The sequence below is a fragment of the Pinus tabuliformis genome, chromosome J (genome assembly GCF_031772625.1).
Source record: "Pinus tabuliformis cultivar Carrire ecotype Pingquan chromosome J, CPIR1, whole genome shotgun sequence".
NCBI lineage: Eukaryota > Viridiplantae > Streptophyta > Pinopsida > Pinales > Pinaceae > Pinus > Pinus tabuliformis.
Window position 1 is genome coordinate 1,262,813,437 of NC_142295.1, and position 17,294 is coordinate 1,262,830,730.

General features: G+C 37.7%; 1 protein-coding gene across 1 annotated transcript in view; it reads right to left on the reverse strand.

The window, feature by feature from the left end:
* Positions 1-3,429: 3,429 nt before the first annotated feature.
* The window catches only part of LOC149231843 (geraniol 8-hydroxylase-like), a 28,048-nt gene continuing 14,183 nt past the window's right edge, over positions 3,430-17,294 (reverse strand). The window contains exons 3-4 of the mRNA XM_089381769.1: positions 3,681-3,780; positions 3,430-3,524 (exon numbers count right to left, since the gene is read on the reverse strand). Coding sequence (XP_089237895.1) covers positions 3,430-3,524; positions 3,681-3,780 — 195 coding nt within the window. The remainder of the gene's footprint in view (positions 3,525-3,680; positions 3,781-17,294) is intronic.

The window sequence follows — 17,294 nt, forward strand, 5'->3', positions numbered from 1 at the left end:
GAGTATGCAACCTATGGAGAAACTCATTAAAATATTCATATGTTGTGCAACTTCATGGCTAGCAGAGTAATTGTAGTGATTTCATTGGTTATTTGAGGGAATCCAATGAAATTTACTGTAATACCATAGAGCAGACATCCTATCTTGTTATTCACAGGAAGATGGCTAACAGGATCCATGTAGGTGGTTCCATCTTCATTTAACATTACAGACTGTTCCCAAGAAGGAAGAAGGTTTGGCTCCTTTAAAGTTTAAGCTTTTAACCAAGAATCAAGAGTGCCTTATAACCCACCAATTATCCTTCGACAGGCATTTACAGGACCAATGTCATCAACAAGATATGTCCTGTAACAGACTAGCATTGAATTCAGAACTGACATGACTTCTGCCTCTCTGCAATTATCAATATTCCACGAATAAGTGGAATTTGCAGACCAGTCCTTATGATATTCAGACTTCATTAAGTCTCGATGGTCTGGAGCTGGATTCCATGTAGTGTTCCACTTGGATCTAGATGAAGTGGCATTCATTTGATTTTCTAAATTTTCTTCAGATTCTAGAATGTCAAACTGTTCTTTGTCTTGTGCAGAAAAGCTATTAATACAAGCTTTGAGATCTTCAATCTCTGGGGTGAGTTCAATTTTATGAAGGCTTGTATCTGGATAATCCTTTTCTTCAAAAGGTTCACCAAATAAGAATTCAGAAACATTCCCTTTGAATTTTGGGAATTTTTCTTCAGAAGGTTTCTCTGGTGAATATGAAGTTTTGATAAAAAAAGGTGGGATAAGAAAATAGAGAGTAAGGATGTGTGGAAGTAGGAGGTGGAAAGTTTATAGCACTGGGAGCTTTAATCAGGCTTTCCACTGATGGTGTTATTGAGTATGGGACTGAAGGTTTAGGACCAGAAAATAGAGTAGTTGACTTATAGGCCTCTGCACTAGGCTTTTTCTTCAAAGATTCTACTCCTGTGGAGACAACCCATACTTGCTTTTTTATGATGTCAAGGCTAGTATTAACCTTAACAAGCTCTTTTCCATGAGCCACAGCTGCTTCATGGATCTTTTTGTCTGTTTGTATAGACAACTTATCCAGACTCTGAGCAATGGTTTGGTCATTTTCAGCTAGAGTCTTCACACTGTCATTTAAACAGATAGTATTATAATCTTGTTTTTGTAGGATCCTGCCAAGCATGATTTTCATTTCTGAACAGGCAGTTTCTACAGAATCAAATTTAGTTCTCACGAATTTTTCCAAATTGGATATAGCTAAATTGGTCTAGTTGGTTGCTGCCACTGACTCTTTTGCAGATAGAGAGGGATCATCAGGATGGGAAGGAAGAAGCTTATACATTTTACCATCATGTTGCCGAATGACAAAGTTTTTCCATGGTGGAAACTCTATGTCTGTTTCATGGACAGAACCATCTAGGAGTTCCCATTTATGCTTGTTTGGGGTTCCAGATCTAATCATGTTTATATGGAACTGTGAGCATACTAATTTAACCAATTCCTCTCCTTTCACCCTTACAGCTATCAAAGATTTTGGAACATTTGGCTTTGAAAGCATAGTTTGGATTTTAGGGTGGAAAATAGGAGTGTGGAGTGGTGAAGGAATGATAACACAATTTTCTTCCAATTTCTTTTCTACAAATTTTTCTGGTTCTTTGATCTTCTTTTGCTTGGCTTCATTCCTGAATTGTTTTATCAGGGATTCTTCAACCTGACTTTCCAAAGGATAGTACCATTCATAGATTGATATCCATTGGTATTGTGCTTTCATCCATTCTTTCCATGCTGCACTATTTTGCTGGTTGAAGTTTTTTCTATATTTTTTCTCTAGAAGGAGCATCTCTTGCATATATAGGTGCTCTTTCTCCTGTGTGTAGATCTCCCAATTGAACATCTTCTTTTTCCATGCATCTTCTGGATTGTAAGGTCCTATTCCTTTGAAAATCTTTAGAAATGCAATAATTTCTTAATCAAGGGGAATTTCAATTGAATTGGGAATTTTGTCTCTAAGATTTCTTCTGTGGGCTAGGATGACAGATTCATGTACAAAACCTAGACCTATGGAAGAGGTGGGGGAAGCAGAATTTATAAGAAGTTCTTCTTGAACATTAAAAAATGATACATGCTTGTAACTTTGTTCAGAAGATTCATCAGAAGATGGTACACACTTAATCATATTTACACGATGATTGTTGGAAGATTCTCTGTGCGGAGTAGGAGGGTCAGAAGAAAACTGACAGAATGTCTTTGAATAGTGTGGGTGGTCACAGACAGAGCTAAAAACTTTAGATGAGATTGGCTATGTGAGAAGCTTTTTAAGTTACTCATGCACTGCTTGATCAATTACAAGTTGCTGAGAAGTCTGTACAGGTTGTAATTGATTTGTGGGGACTGCAGTAGTAGTTGTAATGGTTGTTATTGAAGGTCCACTATGTAGAACTGGCTGAACTCTAGGGAACCGAGTAATGACTTAATCATTTGTTTCAGTTATGGTAGACTGGGCAGCCGAGACTGATCAGCGAACTGGCTTTTTCCAATTTGTGACCCAATTATCAGGAGGGCTGAGTTCTCTTCGAGATACATATACAGGTGAAACAGGGTTGCAAGCAAAATCATATTGGATCAATGTGACAATACCAGAGTCTTTGTTAGGGGAACTTAACATAGCTGGTATTGTGGTATTATAGAGCCTAACACAAGTAATATAATAGATGGACAAATTTTTTGCTTTGGATCTGAATTCTTCATATCCTTGAGTCTGCACTCCCAAGGTAATACATTGCATGATGTGTGGATCATCAAGGGCGACAGAGAAATCAGGAAAGACATCATATTGAATCGGTCCATCTGACAGACTGGTCTCTATTCCTCCGATCAAGGCTTTTGTGAAGGATGCCCATCGATTATCAAATAATGCAGAAAATACAAATGTTTTCTGGCCTTTTCTGTGAAGTGCATTAATGCCCACTCTCACCAACCCAAGATGGACATACTGGTAGCCAGATTTAAGAGCGGCCTGAATATGGCGCGGCTCTAAAAGGGAGATTGTCATCGTACTATTTAAATTCAACTCAGTCTTAACATATTTTTCTTTAATCTTAATCTGACTGAGGGCTCTTAGGTGGAAAGGGTGAACACCTTTATAAACATCAGAAGGAGAAACAGGGGGAAGTTTCTAGATTACAACTGGATTATTTTCTCTAATAGACAAATAGGCATAATTTGTATCATTGTCTTCAGACTGACAAAGAGGGTCTAAACCTGATCTGAGAGTTTCTTCTGTTTCTAAATCATCAAAATGTTTGGAACCAAAATGAGCCATTGAACCAGAAGGACTAGAAGAGTCCATAATGATATAATAAAAATGATAATAATGTAGAGAAGTACCCGACCAGATTTTGCAGAACGATATCAAGAAGAATTACGGCTTTCTTTTGCCAGATAAGTTTCGGCTTCCTTGAACGAGTTCTAGTCGAACGTCTTCAACACCCTCCAATGCCAACACGGCAACACGGGCTACATAAAAACTCATGATCCACTCAGAAAATATATCATAAGCAAAATCCACTCAAACAATAACATGGCTCTGATACCATTTACAGTGATCTTCAAAGGATATCAAACAGATTTTATTTATATATCAAAAGTGTATATAGATATGGACTCGATTACATGACAGAGTCTTCCTTCTCAGATTGACTGCTGCAGCATTTAACAGATATGTCTTAGCCGAAGCATAAGAGATCTGTAGGCTACCTGGCATGCAAGCAGGCTGAGACCAGGAAACAAACTTACAGACTTAAAGTTCAAACTCCATGATACAAGCAGATGGAGAAGCTTTCTCAGAGATGCAAAGCAGGGAATGGTATTGTGGTATTATAGAACCTAACACAAATAATATAATAGATGGACAATTTTTTTGCTTTGGATTTGAATTCTTCATATCCTTGAGTCTGCACTCCCAAGGTAATAAATTACATGATGTGTGGATCATCAAGGGCGACAGAGAAATCAGGAAAGACATAATACTAAATCGGGCCATCTGACAGACTGGTCTCTATTCCTTCGATCAAGGCTTTTGTGAAGGATGCCCATCGATTATCAAATAATGCAGAAAATAAAAATGTTTTTTGGCCTTTTCTATGTTAAGTTCCCCTGACAAAGACTCTGGTATTGTCACTTTGATCCAATATGATTATGCTTGTAATCCTGTTGCACATGTATATGTATCTCGAAGAGAACTCAGCCCTCCTAATAACTGGTTCAGAAATTGGAAAAAGCCAGTTCGCCGATCAGTCTCTACTGCCCAGTCTATCATAACTGAAACCGATGATCAAGTCATTACTCGGTTCCCTAGAGTTCAGCCAGTTCAACATGGTCGACCTTCAATAACAACCATTCCAACTACTACTGCAGTCCCCACAAATCAATTACAACCTGTATAGACTTCTCAACAACTTGTAATTGATCAAGCAGTGCATGAGTCACTTAAAAAGCTTCTCACACAACCAAGCTCATCTCAGGTTTTTAGCTCTATCTGTGACCACCCACACTGTTCAAAGACATTCTGTCAGTTTTCTTCTGACCCTCCTACTCCGCATGGAGAATCTTCCAACAATCATCTTGTAAATATGATTAAGTTTGTACCATATTCTGATGATTCTTTTGAACAAAGTTACAAGCATGTATCATTTTTTAATGTTCAAGAAGAACTTCTTATAAATTTTGTTTCCCCCACTTCTTCCCGAGGTCTGGGTTTTGTACATGAATCTATCATCCCAGCTGTTATAGACATTTTTGGGCATTGCAACCCAAGCATAAAATGTCCATAAACCAAGGGCTCCTAAGTCCCTAAAAGTGTTGTTCCAACCCCTAAAGGAACAAGGTCAACTGATTACAGCTTCTCCCAGAAGTTCTCCATGAAAAGCCACTCAGAACTGGTCAAAACAGGATCATTTCACATGCTCCATAGGCAAAGTGCGTTGCATCTCACCTAAGTACACTCAGTGGGTGCGTTGCATTTCAAAAATCCCTTCTATGGGGTGCGATGGGCGAGAAGAGACAAATGGCAGTGTCAATCCGCGAGGTGGAGAAGCATGGAATCTTCTAGAAACTTCTCCTGTGACACTTGCCTCTTTGAATTCGACCAAGGATGAGTAAGAGATCATCAATCTCCAAGTGGAAGCAAGAACTATCAGAGGGAAGACACTAATCAAATCACAAGCTGACTCATCTCCCTTACAGACATCTATATATGGATCCCTCATCCCAGAGATCCAGAGGCTGGAATTTTGCATCTTGTAACGAATTGCTGTTGGTTTCTTGAGGCAACATCATAGTGTTGGGTGATCTAAGCTTTGCATGAGGTGAAGAAGGGCTTACTTGCTGAGAGGATGATGCTGGGTCATAACAACTGGTTGTAACTCTCTTGGCTCTTTCTTGATTATCAATAAAGCTATTCAAGTTTTCCTCCATACTCTTGTGTAATCTATGTTTTGTGCATTTGTATGGCCAATTTACATCTGATCCTAGATTGTTTATGATAATAGATCCATGTTCTCGTATAGTGTTATGCTACTTTGATTCTACAGGTACTCTGTAAAGCTGGGTATACAAGGAAGCAAGTAGCAAAGGACTATTAGAAGAGAGAGGAATCGAGCAAGGAACCAAGCGCAAGATAGAGGTTGGTCCTACTTCAGGAAGATTGCATTTCCCTTTCAAGGAGGAATTACAATCGTCGACCAACAAACATTTATCCCCAACAGTTCACAAGTTACGGGAAGCATTCCAATGATCCATGGAAGCAATCATTCGCTTCAAAATATTGGAGTAGGCCTTCTAAAAGACCCTGCCTTAATGGGTACTTTTGCCCTACCGCCTCCGAGTAATTTGGCGGAAGTGGCCACAGTGGAAACCTGCAATATGAAATCTTCTATATCTAATGGATTTGGAAGATTCCTAAACATTTTGTCAGCATGGATCATCGCCATTTTAGAAATATTTTAGCAATCAATTTTCTTGGCTTGGGGGGCAAACCGAAATCAACGCTCATTGAGTGTTTGGATAGATAGGTCTAAGGAATACGGCACCTCTTCAGATCCTTGGTCGCATGTACATTCTACAGACAAAGGAATCATTCAATCAATGATGATAGGAGACGCACCATGGGAAGATTACCACCATCGTTCCCATCTCCCGGATTACAACAAAGATTATTCCAATGACCTTAATCATCCTTCAGTTTTTGATTTTTTATCAAATACTGTAAATACGGTGGAATTCGAGGATGGTTCTTATCTCGTGTCGACCTCGTTAAAAAATGAAACAAGGAGTCATGAGGATAGTTCTTTTACTATGTCAACCTCATTAAAAAATGAAACAAATCCCTTTCCAAATCTCAAAGGTAAACCTTCATTCCAACCATCGAGTTGAATGCAATGAAGCTTGGGGGGCATGCACCTCGATTTGCGTTATTATGCTGGGGACATGCAAACCCGCCACGAGCAGTGTTACTGCAGGGTTCAAGCTCGTTAAAAAATAAACCCGCCTCGAGTAGTTTTAGCACATAGTTCAAGCTCGTTAAAAAATAAACATAAGTCATGAGCAAATGTTTCTCCCCGCGTTTAAGCTCATTAAAAAATGAACTAATTGCCGGTAAATAACCGTCGTGAATGTATTACTTCAGCCTTTAAAGCCTTGGTCGTGTTCTCATCATCACCTCCACTTTGTATTGGCCAATCATTCACCTCCATTTGATTGTTTACCCCTTTTGAGGAACATCTGCGAAGAGTGATCCCGTTAGCCATCCTTGTAACACTGCCGTGATTGGAAAATTCCAAACCTTACCTGGAATCATCTGCTACCCAAATTTATCACTCGTTCCTCAAAGACTAGTCTCCTTTAAGCTCTTTTCAACTGACTCGTAAAATATGAAAAGATTGCCGAGCTATTTGCCTCTCCAGCTCGTTAAAGGGACCGAAAGTGCTATCCATCCATTAGATTTTAATCTTTTTGGACCTAAGGGATTATTACACAAAAAGATTGAGCACTTGTTTTGTTCGGCTCGTTAAAAGTATCGAAAATTCATCCCTTCTGTTTTGTTTTATACTTTTTCGGATTTAAGGGATTAGATGATGAAAAGGGATTTTTGGAGTTTCCTTTACATCCCTTTTCAGACTCTCTAAAATTGAAAAGGACCGAGTTATCTTTGTCGTTAAACTCGTTAAAACTTAATAGTGACAAACTTGTCCATAGCAGACAAGAATGAGTTTCACTATCGCTAGGCTCATTAAAATATAGCGATGGGTTTGCCCGAAGGGCAAATTATAGAACAAGCATATGTTATCCTCCTCAAGCTTGACAAAAATAAAGAGGTACTGGTCAGCAATGACTGGGGAAAATTGGGAAGGAAACTTGAAGAAACTTTGTTGGTAGCAAGTCACTGTTGAACATGACACTTTCACTCTGCATCCAAGTCAGGTTGGGTTGTTTCATTCACCGGTCACATCACCATGGTCACATCACACCATCCACATTTGGGGTTAATGCTACCAATCCATCATGTCAGTGTCGTTGGTATGTTCAAGAGAAGTCACTCAGAGAATTCACCTGTGTCTCACCCGCTGCAATACATTTACACTCCATTCTTTCATGACCGCCACCCTGAACCTTATATCACCAGATCGTTTTCACATCCATTAAAATCATTTGCTCCGTTCCGTGTCATTGATGTGGGATTCATTAAGGCCCTCCTATGATGGATCGCTTCTTGTCGACATCAGCTCATTATCCAAGAAGTCGATCTAGGAACAGCCATTTCAGTACTTTGAAGCTTGCATGCCTCAATGGCAAGTTTCTCACTTCTGGCGACAGGTTTACATCAATGCCTTTGACCGAAAAATTTTGCATGGTGTTCGATGCCAAGTCCCTTATTCACACCACGTGAATTGTACTGTAGTACTTGAAGGATCATTATCATTATCGGTGATTCCTTTCGTGCCTGTTAACAGCTTACATCATTGGCTGGTAATCAGGCGATGTCTTTCCATGTTCGACTCCAGAACATCTCTCACATGGATCGACTTGTACTTTGAGTGAAGATAGAACGAGATTGAAGACCCCGGATCTAGTTTCATCCATCCGGGATGCGATATATATTCAGGAAAATAAAAACATCAAATGTACATCATTGCTGCACAGATAATCATCCAATCTATGGGGTGATGGCTCTGCCAGAATCATCAGTCTACACTCAGAGGATTGTCTATCCTATGTACATGAAAATGAATTTATAAAGCTGAGCGTGGGAATGCCCGCCTCAGCTAGATCATGAAAATATTATGAAGATAATGTATTTTATTGTATCTTATTACAGGTCTCCTCCCAGCTTGAAAGAACTTCGGATCCTCATGATAAAGCATTTCACCCGACATCAAAAAAGATGAACGACCTCATGCTTTAGGGGGCAACTGTTATAGACATTTTTTGGCACTGCAACCCCAAGCATAAAATGTCCATCAACCAAGGGCTCCTAAGTCCCTAAAAAGTGTTGTTCCAACCCCTAAAGGAACAAGGTCAATTGATTACAGCTTCTCCTAGAAGTTCTCCATGAAAAACCACTCAGAACTGGTCAAAACAGGATCATTTCACCTGCTCCATAGGCAAAGTGTGTTTCATCTCACCTAAGTACACTCAGTGGGTGCGTTGAATTTCAAAAAGCCCTTCTATGGGGTGCGGTGGGCAAGAAGAGACAAATGGCAGTGTCAATCTGTGAGGTGGAGAAGCATGGAATCTTCCAGAAACTTCTCCTGTGACACTTGCCTCTCTGAATTCGACCAAGGATGAGTAAGAGATCATCAATATCCAAGTGGAAGCAAGAACTATTAGAGGGAAGACACTAATCAAATCACAAGTTGATTCATCTACCTTACAGACATCTACATATGGATCTCTCATCCCAGAGATCCAGAGGCTGGAATTTTGCATCTTGTAAGGAATTGCTATTGGTTTTGTGAGGCAACATCATAGTGTTGGGTGATCTAAGCTTTGCATGATGTGAAGAAGGGCTTACTTGCTTAGAGGATGATGCTGGGTCAGAACAACTGGTTGTAACTCTCTTGGCTCTTTCTTGATTATCAATAAAGCTATTCAAGTTTTCCTCCATACTTTTGTGTAATCTATGTTTTGTGCATTTGTATGGTCAATTTACATCTGATCCTAGATTGTTTATGATAATAGATCCATGTTCTCGTATAGTGTTATGCTGCTTTGATTCTACAGGTACTCTGTAAAGCTGGGTATAGAAGGAAGCAAGTAGCAAAGGACTATCAGAAGAGAGAGGAATCGAGCAAGGAACCAAGCGCAAGACATAGGTTGGTCTCCTTTATTCTTCTCTCATCTATCATTCATAAAGGAAAATGAAAGTAGTTTTACTTTGTTTGTTTCTAAGGTAGCTACCACACCTTAGTGGGATTAGCAGTTCTGCATAGACACTTTTCCCTGTAACACCAGCCCACAGAACAAATCCTATAGACAAAATTCCCAATTCAATTGAAATTCCCTCTATTGAAGAAATTATTGCCTTTCTAAAGATTTTCAAGGGAATAGGACCTTACAATCCACAAGATGCATGGAAAAAGAATATGTTCAATTGGGACATCTACACACACAGGAAAGAGCACCTGTATATGCAAGAGATGTTCCTTCTAGAGAAAAAAGATAGAAAAAACTTCAACCAGCAAAATAGTGCAGTATGGAAAGAATGGATGAAAGCACAAGACCAATGGATATCATTCTATGAATGGTACTATCCTTCGGCAAGTCAGGTTGAAGAATCGCTGATAAAACAATTTAGGAATGAAGCTAGGCAAAAGAAGATCAAAGAAACAGGAAAATTTGTAGAAAGGAAATTGGAAGAAAATCGTGTTATCATTCCTTCACCACTTCACACTCCTATTTTCCACCCTAAAATCTAGACTATGTTTTCAAAGCCCAATGTTCCAAAATCTTTGATAGTTGTAAGGGTGAAAGGAGAGGAATTGATTAAATCAGTATGCTCACAGTTCCATATAAACATGATTAGGTTTGGAACCCCAAACAAGCATAAATGGGAACTCCTTGATGGTTCTGTCCATGAAACAGACACAGAGTTTCCACCATGGAAAAACTTTGTCATTCGGCAATAGGATGGTAAAATGTATAAGCTTCTTCCTTCCCATCCTGATGATCCCTCTCTATCTGCAAAAGAGCTAGTGGCAGCAACCAACTGGACCAATTTGGCTATATCGAGTTTGGAAAAATTCGTGAGAAATAAATTTGATTCTGTAGAAATTACTTGTTCAGAAATGAAAATCATGCTTGGTAGGATCCTACAGAAACAGGATTATAATACTGTCTATTTAAATGATACTGTGAAGACTCTAGCTGAAAATGACCAAACCATTGCTTAGAGTCTGGATAAGTTGTCTATACAAACAGACAAAAAGATCCATGAAGTAGCTGTAGCTAATGGAAAAGAGCTTGTTAAGGTTAATACTAGCCTTGACATCATAAAAAAGAAAGTATGGGTTGTCTCCACAGGGGTAGAATCTTTGAAGAAAAAGCCTAGTGCAGAGGCCTATAAGTCAACTACTCTATTTTATGGTCCCAAACCTGCAGTCCCATACTCAATAACGCCATCAGTGGAAAGCCTGATTAAAGCTCCAAGTGCTATAAACTTTCCACCTCCTACTTCCACACATCCTTACTCTCTATTTGCTAATCCTAGCTTTTTTAGCAAAACTTCATATTCGCCAAAGAAACCTTCTGAAGAAAAATTCCTAGAATTCAAAGGGAATGTTTTTGAATTCTTATTTGGTGAACCTTCTAAAGAAAAGGATGATCCAGATACAAGCCTTCATAAAATTGAACTCACCCCAGAGCTTGAAGATCTTGAAGCTTGTATTAATAGTTTTGCGGCACAAGACAAAGAACAGTTTGGCATTCCAGAATCTAAAGAAAATTTAGAAAATCAAATTAATGCCACTTCATCTAGATCCAAGTGGAACACTACTTGGAATCCAGCTCTAGACCATCGAGACTTAATGAAGTCTGAATATCATAAGGACTGGTCTACAAATTCCACTTGTTGGTGGAATATTGATAATTGCATAGAGGCAAAAGTCATGGCAGTTCTGTATTCAATGCTGGTCTGTTACAGGATGTATCTTGCTGATGACATTGGTCCTATAAATCCCTGTCGAAGGATAATTGGCGGGTTTGAAGGCACTGTTGATTCTTGGTTAAAAGCTGAAACTTTAAAGGAGCCAAACCTTCTTCCTTGTTAGGAACAGTCTGTAATGTTAAATGAAGATGGAACCACCTACATGGATCCTGTTACCCATCTTCCTGTGAATAACATGATAGGACATATGCTCTATGGTATTACAGTAAATTTCATTGGATTCCCTCAAATAACCATTGAAATCACTACAATTACTATGATAGACATGAAGTTGCACAACATGCAACATTTTGATGAATATTTTAATGAGTTTCTCCACAGGTTGCATACTCTATCTCCAGAATTGATTCTTGAACCTAAATGGAAGGAGATCTTTGTTGCTTCTCTTCCTCAATGGGTTTCCTCGGCAATTATGAATAAAATTCCAGGAAAAATTGGAGATTACAAATTTGGAGTCATCAGGCAGACAATCAAAGCTGTTATTGTTGAGCTCTGCTCCCAAATGAAAATCGCCCGTGCTGCAACCAATCCAAAGAAGCCACATGGATACCAACAGCTCTGCAAACAATGGCACCTTGGAAAAGTTGCCAATTCTGAGGGGCGAAGGAGAAGGCAAAAGCATTCAAAGAAGGATTTCCAGTCTTCCAAAAGCACATCCAAAAGACATTTCAAGAAGAAGCCGTATAAACATACTGAAATGTTTTCAAAGGAAAAATAAATAATATGCTACAACTGCAACAAGAAATGACATACAACAAATAGATGTCCTGAGAAGAAAAAAGAATCTTCAAAGAAGAAGATAACATACAGAAACAAGAAAGGAAAGATCAACTTCTTTGATCTTCTGAGCAGTTGTGATGAAATGCTATCTTCTGAGTCTGAATCAGAAGATAATTTAAATCTTTTACACTCTGACTATTCCTCATCATCTGAAGAAGAAATATGTAGAGATCCACATTGCTTAGAATGTAAATATTGCAGTTGCAGTGATCCAGATGTATGTAATTGCAACACTGTCAGGATGATGAAAACAGATCATGAAGAAACCAGTAGAAATCTTTTCACACAAATGATGGCAGCGATAGATCCTCAGCTGAAAGAAATGTACAAATCATTACTGATGGATCATCTCAAACAAGTACCCTCGGGTTCAAAGAACTTGCCACATAAAGGGTATGTTCCTCCTGCATCATTATTCTCAGTTGAAGCCTTGACCAGACAGTTTAAAAATGAAGACTTTGGAGAAGATCTGCCTCAGACACTCCCGAGTATACATCAGGCTATAAAAGAATTGAGAAAACAGTGAAAGAAAATAAGAGGTTATGCATAGAAAATCATAGAGACCTGTCTGTCAGATTGATGAACTCTTAAGAAGCCTCGACATCAAAGAACCCTCCCCTATCTGGCAAACTAGAAAATTGGATGTTCCATCAAAATCCGATAATTGAGAAATCACATGAAGAAGAAGAATCTGATAGGACGGAATTAAGATGCAATATTGTAAACATAGATGTTATGTATTGCATTAAGATGAAAGTCAAGATTGGAAACTAGTATGAAGATTGGAAAGTGCTGATGGATACTGGTTCCATATTGAATATTGTGAGCGACACAGTGGTCAGTGCACATTTGAGGAGACCAACTTCCTATCCCAAGGTCACCACGGCCAGTGGAGACATCATTACAAAAACAAAAGGAGAAATAGATGTATTTCTAACTGAAGGTATTGGAGTACGACTTGTATGTCCAATAGTTCCAGGAATGGATTGTGCTATGTATCTTGGAACACCTTTTTCCTAGAATTTTGACAAACATGGAGCCAAGCTAGACACTACTACTCAGAGGTATGGTTATTTTGTCATCTTGAAAAATAAAGAGATATTATTTCCATTTATAAATTCAAATTCACCCAATAGGCTAAAGAGAATAGAAAGGCTGGAAGGTCTATTGGCAAAAATGGAATTAAAGAAAGAATCTCTAAAAACATAAGAGCTCCTAGGTAATGGGAAATATGCCAAGGAGATAGAAAATATCACTGCTAAGTTTAAAGAATGCTGCTCAAATGATCCAAACGCATTCTGGAATATTCACAAGCATGAAGTCGAACTTCCACTAAAAGCAAATTTCAGTGGAAAACTTAAAAGGTCTAAGGCGATAGCCATGAATCAAGAACAGCTAAAGATGTGCAAAGAAGAAATCAGAGATCTTTTAAAGAAAGGTCTGATAAGGAAAAGCAAGAGCCCCATTGCATGCTTTTCCTTTTATGTTAACAAACACTCTGAGATTGATAGAGGCAAACCCAGGCTAGTTGTCAACTATAAGTCTCTAAATAGCATTCTTGATTATGATGCCTATCCTCTGCCGAAACCATCTACTATTTTGGCTCAAATATCCAAATCAAATATTTTCTCAAAATTTGATCTCAAGTCAGGTTTTTGGCAGGTCGGGATAAAAGAGTCTGACAAATCAAAGACAACCTTTTCGGTACCAGAAGTCCATTATGAGTGGAACATCATGCCTTTCGGCTTGATCAATGCACCCTCTGAATTCCAGAGAATCATGGATGAAACGTTTGAAGGTATGGATGAATTTCTAAATAAATATATTGATGATCTATTAATTCATCCTGATAACATTCCTGATCACATTAAACATCTGAAGATTTTCTTAAGAAGAGTTAAAGAAATGGGAATTGTTCTGTCAGCATCCAAAATAAAACTCTTCAAAACTATGATAGATTTTTTGGGTTATAGTATCCAGTTTGGTTCATATAGTGTCATCCAGAGAAGTTTAAATTTTGTAGATCACTTCCCAGATGAAATAACTAATAAAAAATAGTTGCAGAGATTTCTTGGAAGTTTAAAGTACATTTCTAAATTTTTGAAACATTGTGCCCAAGAAAGGAAATTGCTAAATCAGAGACTCCAGAAGATACCAATACCCTGGAATGAAGACTGCACTCAGGCTGTCAGAAGAATAAAAGACAGAGTCAAAAATATTCAACCTCTGTCTCCCATAAGAGAAGAATGGAAAAAAATTATAATGACCGATGCTAGTCAAGCCAGTTGGGGAGCAATGTTATGTCAAGAGAACCCCAATAGTAGGAAACATATAGAAATATGCCAATACGCATCAGGCCTTTGGGCCAAGAACCAGAAGAATTGGTCCAGCTTGAAGAAGGAGTTGAGAGCGGTCTGCCTTGGGATTGCAAAGTTCAAAGACTTTGTAATTTATACCAAATTCACAGTTAGAACAGACTGCCAGGCCTTAAAATATGCAATTCACAAATGCGACTTTGAAGATGCAGCGATGGTAAGATGGGTGATGCAGTTGAGTCAATACATATTCAATATAGAATTTGTCTCTGGTGATAAAAACAGTTTTGCTGATATGATGAGTAGAGAATTTTTGTCTAAACATTCTATCCTTGCATTGTCTTGAAATTTTATAAGAAGGAATGAAGATTCAATACAAATTTAAACGCCTATTGGATGGGTCAGTTATGAATTAAATACTCCTTTGTTAGTTCATCATTTGAGCTGGTTCCCTGTAAAAGAAATAAGGCACAGAATGGGAATCCCATATCTTTGGATAGAAAGAATGAAGGATGAGATGAATCGAGAAGCCCTTGAAGCTCTTGACTATCTGGTGCATATCGGAAGCATCACTTTTATATTATATAGAAGTGAAGACGATGATGAACTCATAGAAAGATACCATATTGCATTCAGAAAATTTAATAACCATCTCCACAGAAACAATTTTGATGAAGACCGACAAAGAGAAGCATTTTACTCAGGTATGAATTTACAAAACTATTCCTCTAATCTGTTTTACTCTTTGCAGTTTACTTTCATGTACAAAGGATGGTCAGTAGAAGCAATGGAAGATGAAGATCCCATTCCAGAATGGCTTTATGAGTGGTGGAAAATCTATGGACTATCTTCTTTAGTGACAAAACCATACTCTTTACACTTGCTAAAAATCTACGGATTCAGTGAGCCCACAGCTCATCAGTCAGGAATCTTGTACAAATCCGTAGAAAATATTGCCAACATTGAAGACACTCATTTCTCGAATGGAGTAAGAAGATGCGGTCATGTTAGATGGTTTGTCACAAACCACTACAAGGCAAGAACAGTCAATTATAGTATCAATATTGAAGATTTCCATGATCAGATAAGTCTGGAATCAAATCCTTTTGAGAATATCAACTTTTTAAAACCACCGGACAGCCATCCATCACAAGTATGGGAATCCGAGAAAGAAGTAAGGGTCCAGTACTTCTCAAATCACCTGATCGAAAGATTTCGATATCATTATTATTCTCATCCCCAGATCAGAGATTATGTGATTTGATTGTGTTGTCTTTCCAACTGACTATGGTGTTGGACGAGCTTTCGTGGGTTCACTCGTCAATGAACCTCCACTTTGTAAAATTTAGAGTAAAATAATAAAAATAATTTGAAATCATATAAATTGATTCTCCACTTTTCTTTAAGTCTAATCTATGTCCTAGATTCGGTCCCCATATGCCAGTTGGCTTTCTGAAAAGAAAAGGGACGAGATAACATGAGTAGTCCGCTCATGCCCGAATCTAGTTTGTACATTTCTACTTTTGATGATTCACAGATGTTTGTCCCCCTTGCGTTCTATAAGTAAGAATGAACAGCAAGGTAAGGCTCATTCGGGAGAGAGGAGAGAGGTCTAGAGTCTAAGACTCTAAGCTTGAATTCACTGCTCTGCATCTGCGAGAAAGCTTCTCGATCTGCTTGCATCATGGAGTTTGAATTTTAAGTCTGTAAGTATATTTTCTAGTCTCAGCTTGCTTGCATGCCAGGTAGCCTACAGATCTCTTATGCTTCGGCTAAGACATATCTGTTAAATGCTGCAGCAGTCAATCTGAGAAGGAAGACTCTGTCATGTAATCGAGTCCATATATGTATACACTTTTGATATATAAATAAAATTTGTTTGATATCCTTTGAAGGTCACTGTAAATGGTATATCCTTTGAATATCACTGTAAATGGTATCAGAGCCAAGTTATTCTTTGAGTGGATTTTGCTTATGATATATTGTCTGAGTGGATCATGAGTTTGTTTGAAGTCGTGAATAGCGTTTGTAGCCCGTGTTGCCGTGTTGGCGTTGGAAGGGTGTTGAAGACGTTTGACTAGAACTCGTTCGAGGAAGCCGCAATTTATCTGGCAAAAGAAAGCCACAATTCTTCTTGATATCGTTCTGCAAAATCTGATCAGGTACTTCTCTACGTTATTATCATTTTTATTATATCATTATGGACTTTGCTAGTCCTTCTGGTTCAATGGCTCGTTTTGGTTCCAAACATTTTGATGATTTAGAAACAGAAGAAACTCTCAGATATTTTTTTCTCAAGTTTGAAAAATTGATCGCTCTCATTCTACAATCCAGTATAAGGGACATGTGTAAGAATGTCACATACTCCAAAAATAATAAAAATAATTTTCACTAATGTCAACCAATACAAAAAAAATAAAAAATAAATAACCATATAAATAAACAATTAAAAATCCACGAGAATCTCGAGTATTTCACTTTTATTGTACTTGGTTCTTTGATATTTCACTTACACTTTTCAAGTAATAAATAAAATATTTCCATGTTTATCTTAAATAATATAATTTTATATAACTTTATAGAGATAAAGTATATATATATATATATATATATATATATATATATATATATATAAATTGCTTGGTATATCCATATTAACTAATATATTTCAGTATGAACTCTCTCTCTCTCTATTATGTGTGTATTAATGTTTACCTTAGTAAAATATTTCAACACTCGAAAAGAAAAAGTAATTAAAGATAAAATAATATAGTTATTTCTTAATAAGAGGAAAATGTGTAACTCATTCAATTTTTAATATAAAATATTGATAATGATAAAATATTCAAAAATACAATTTAAACAATGAAAAATTACCATTATAGATCTATCTTAATCACATATTTACCAAGCACTGAAGGGATTAAATCTCTTGTCATGTAATTTTTTTTTTTAAATCTCTTGTCATGT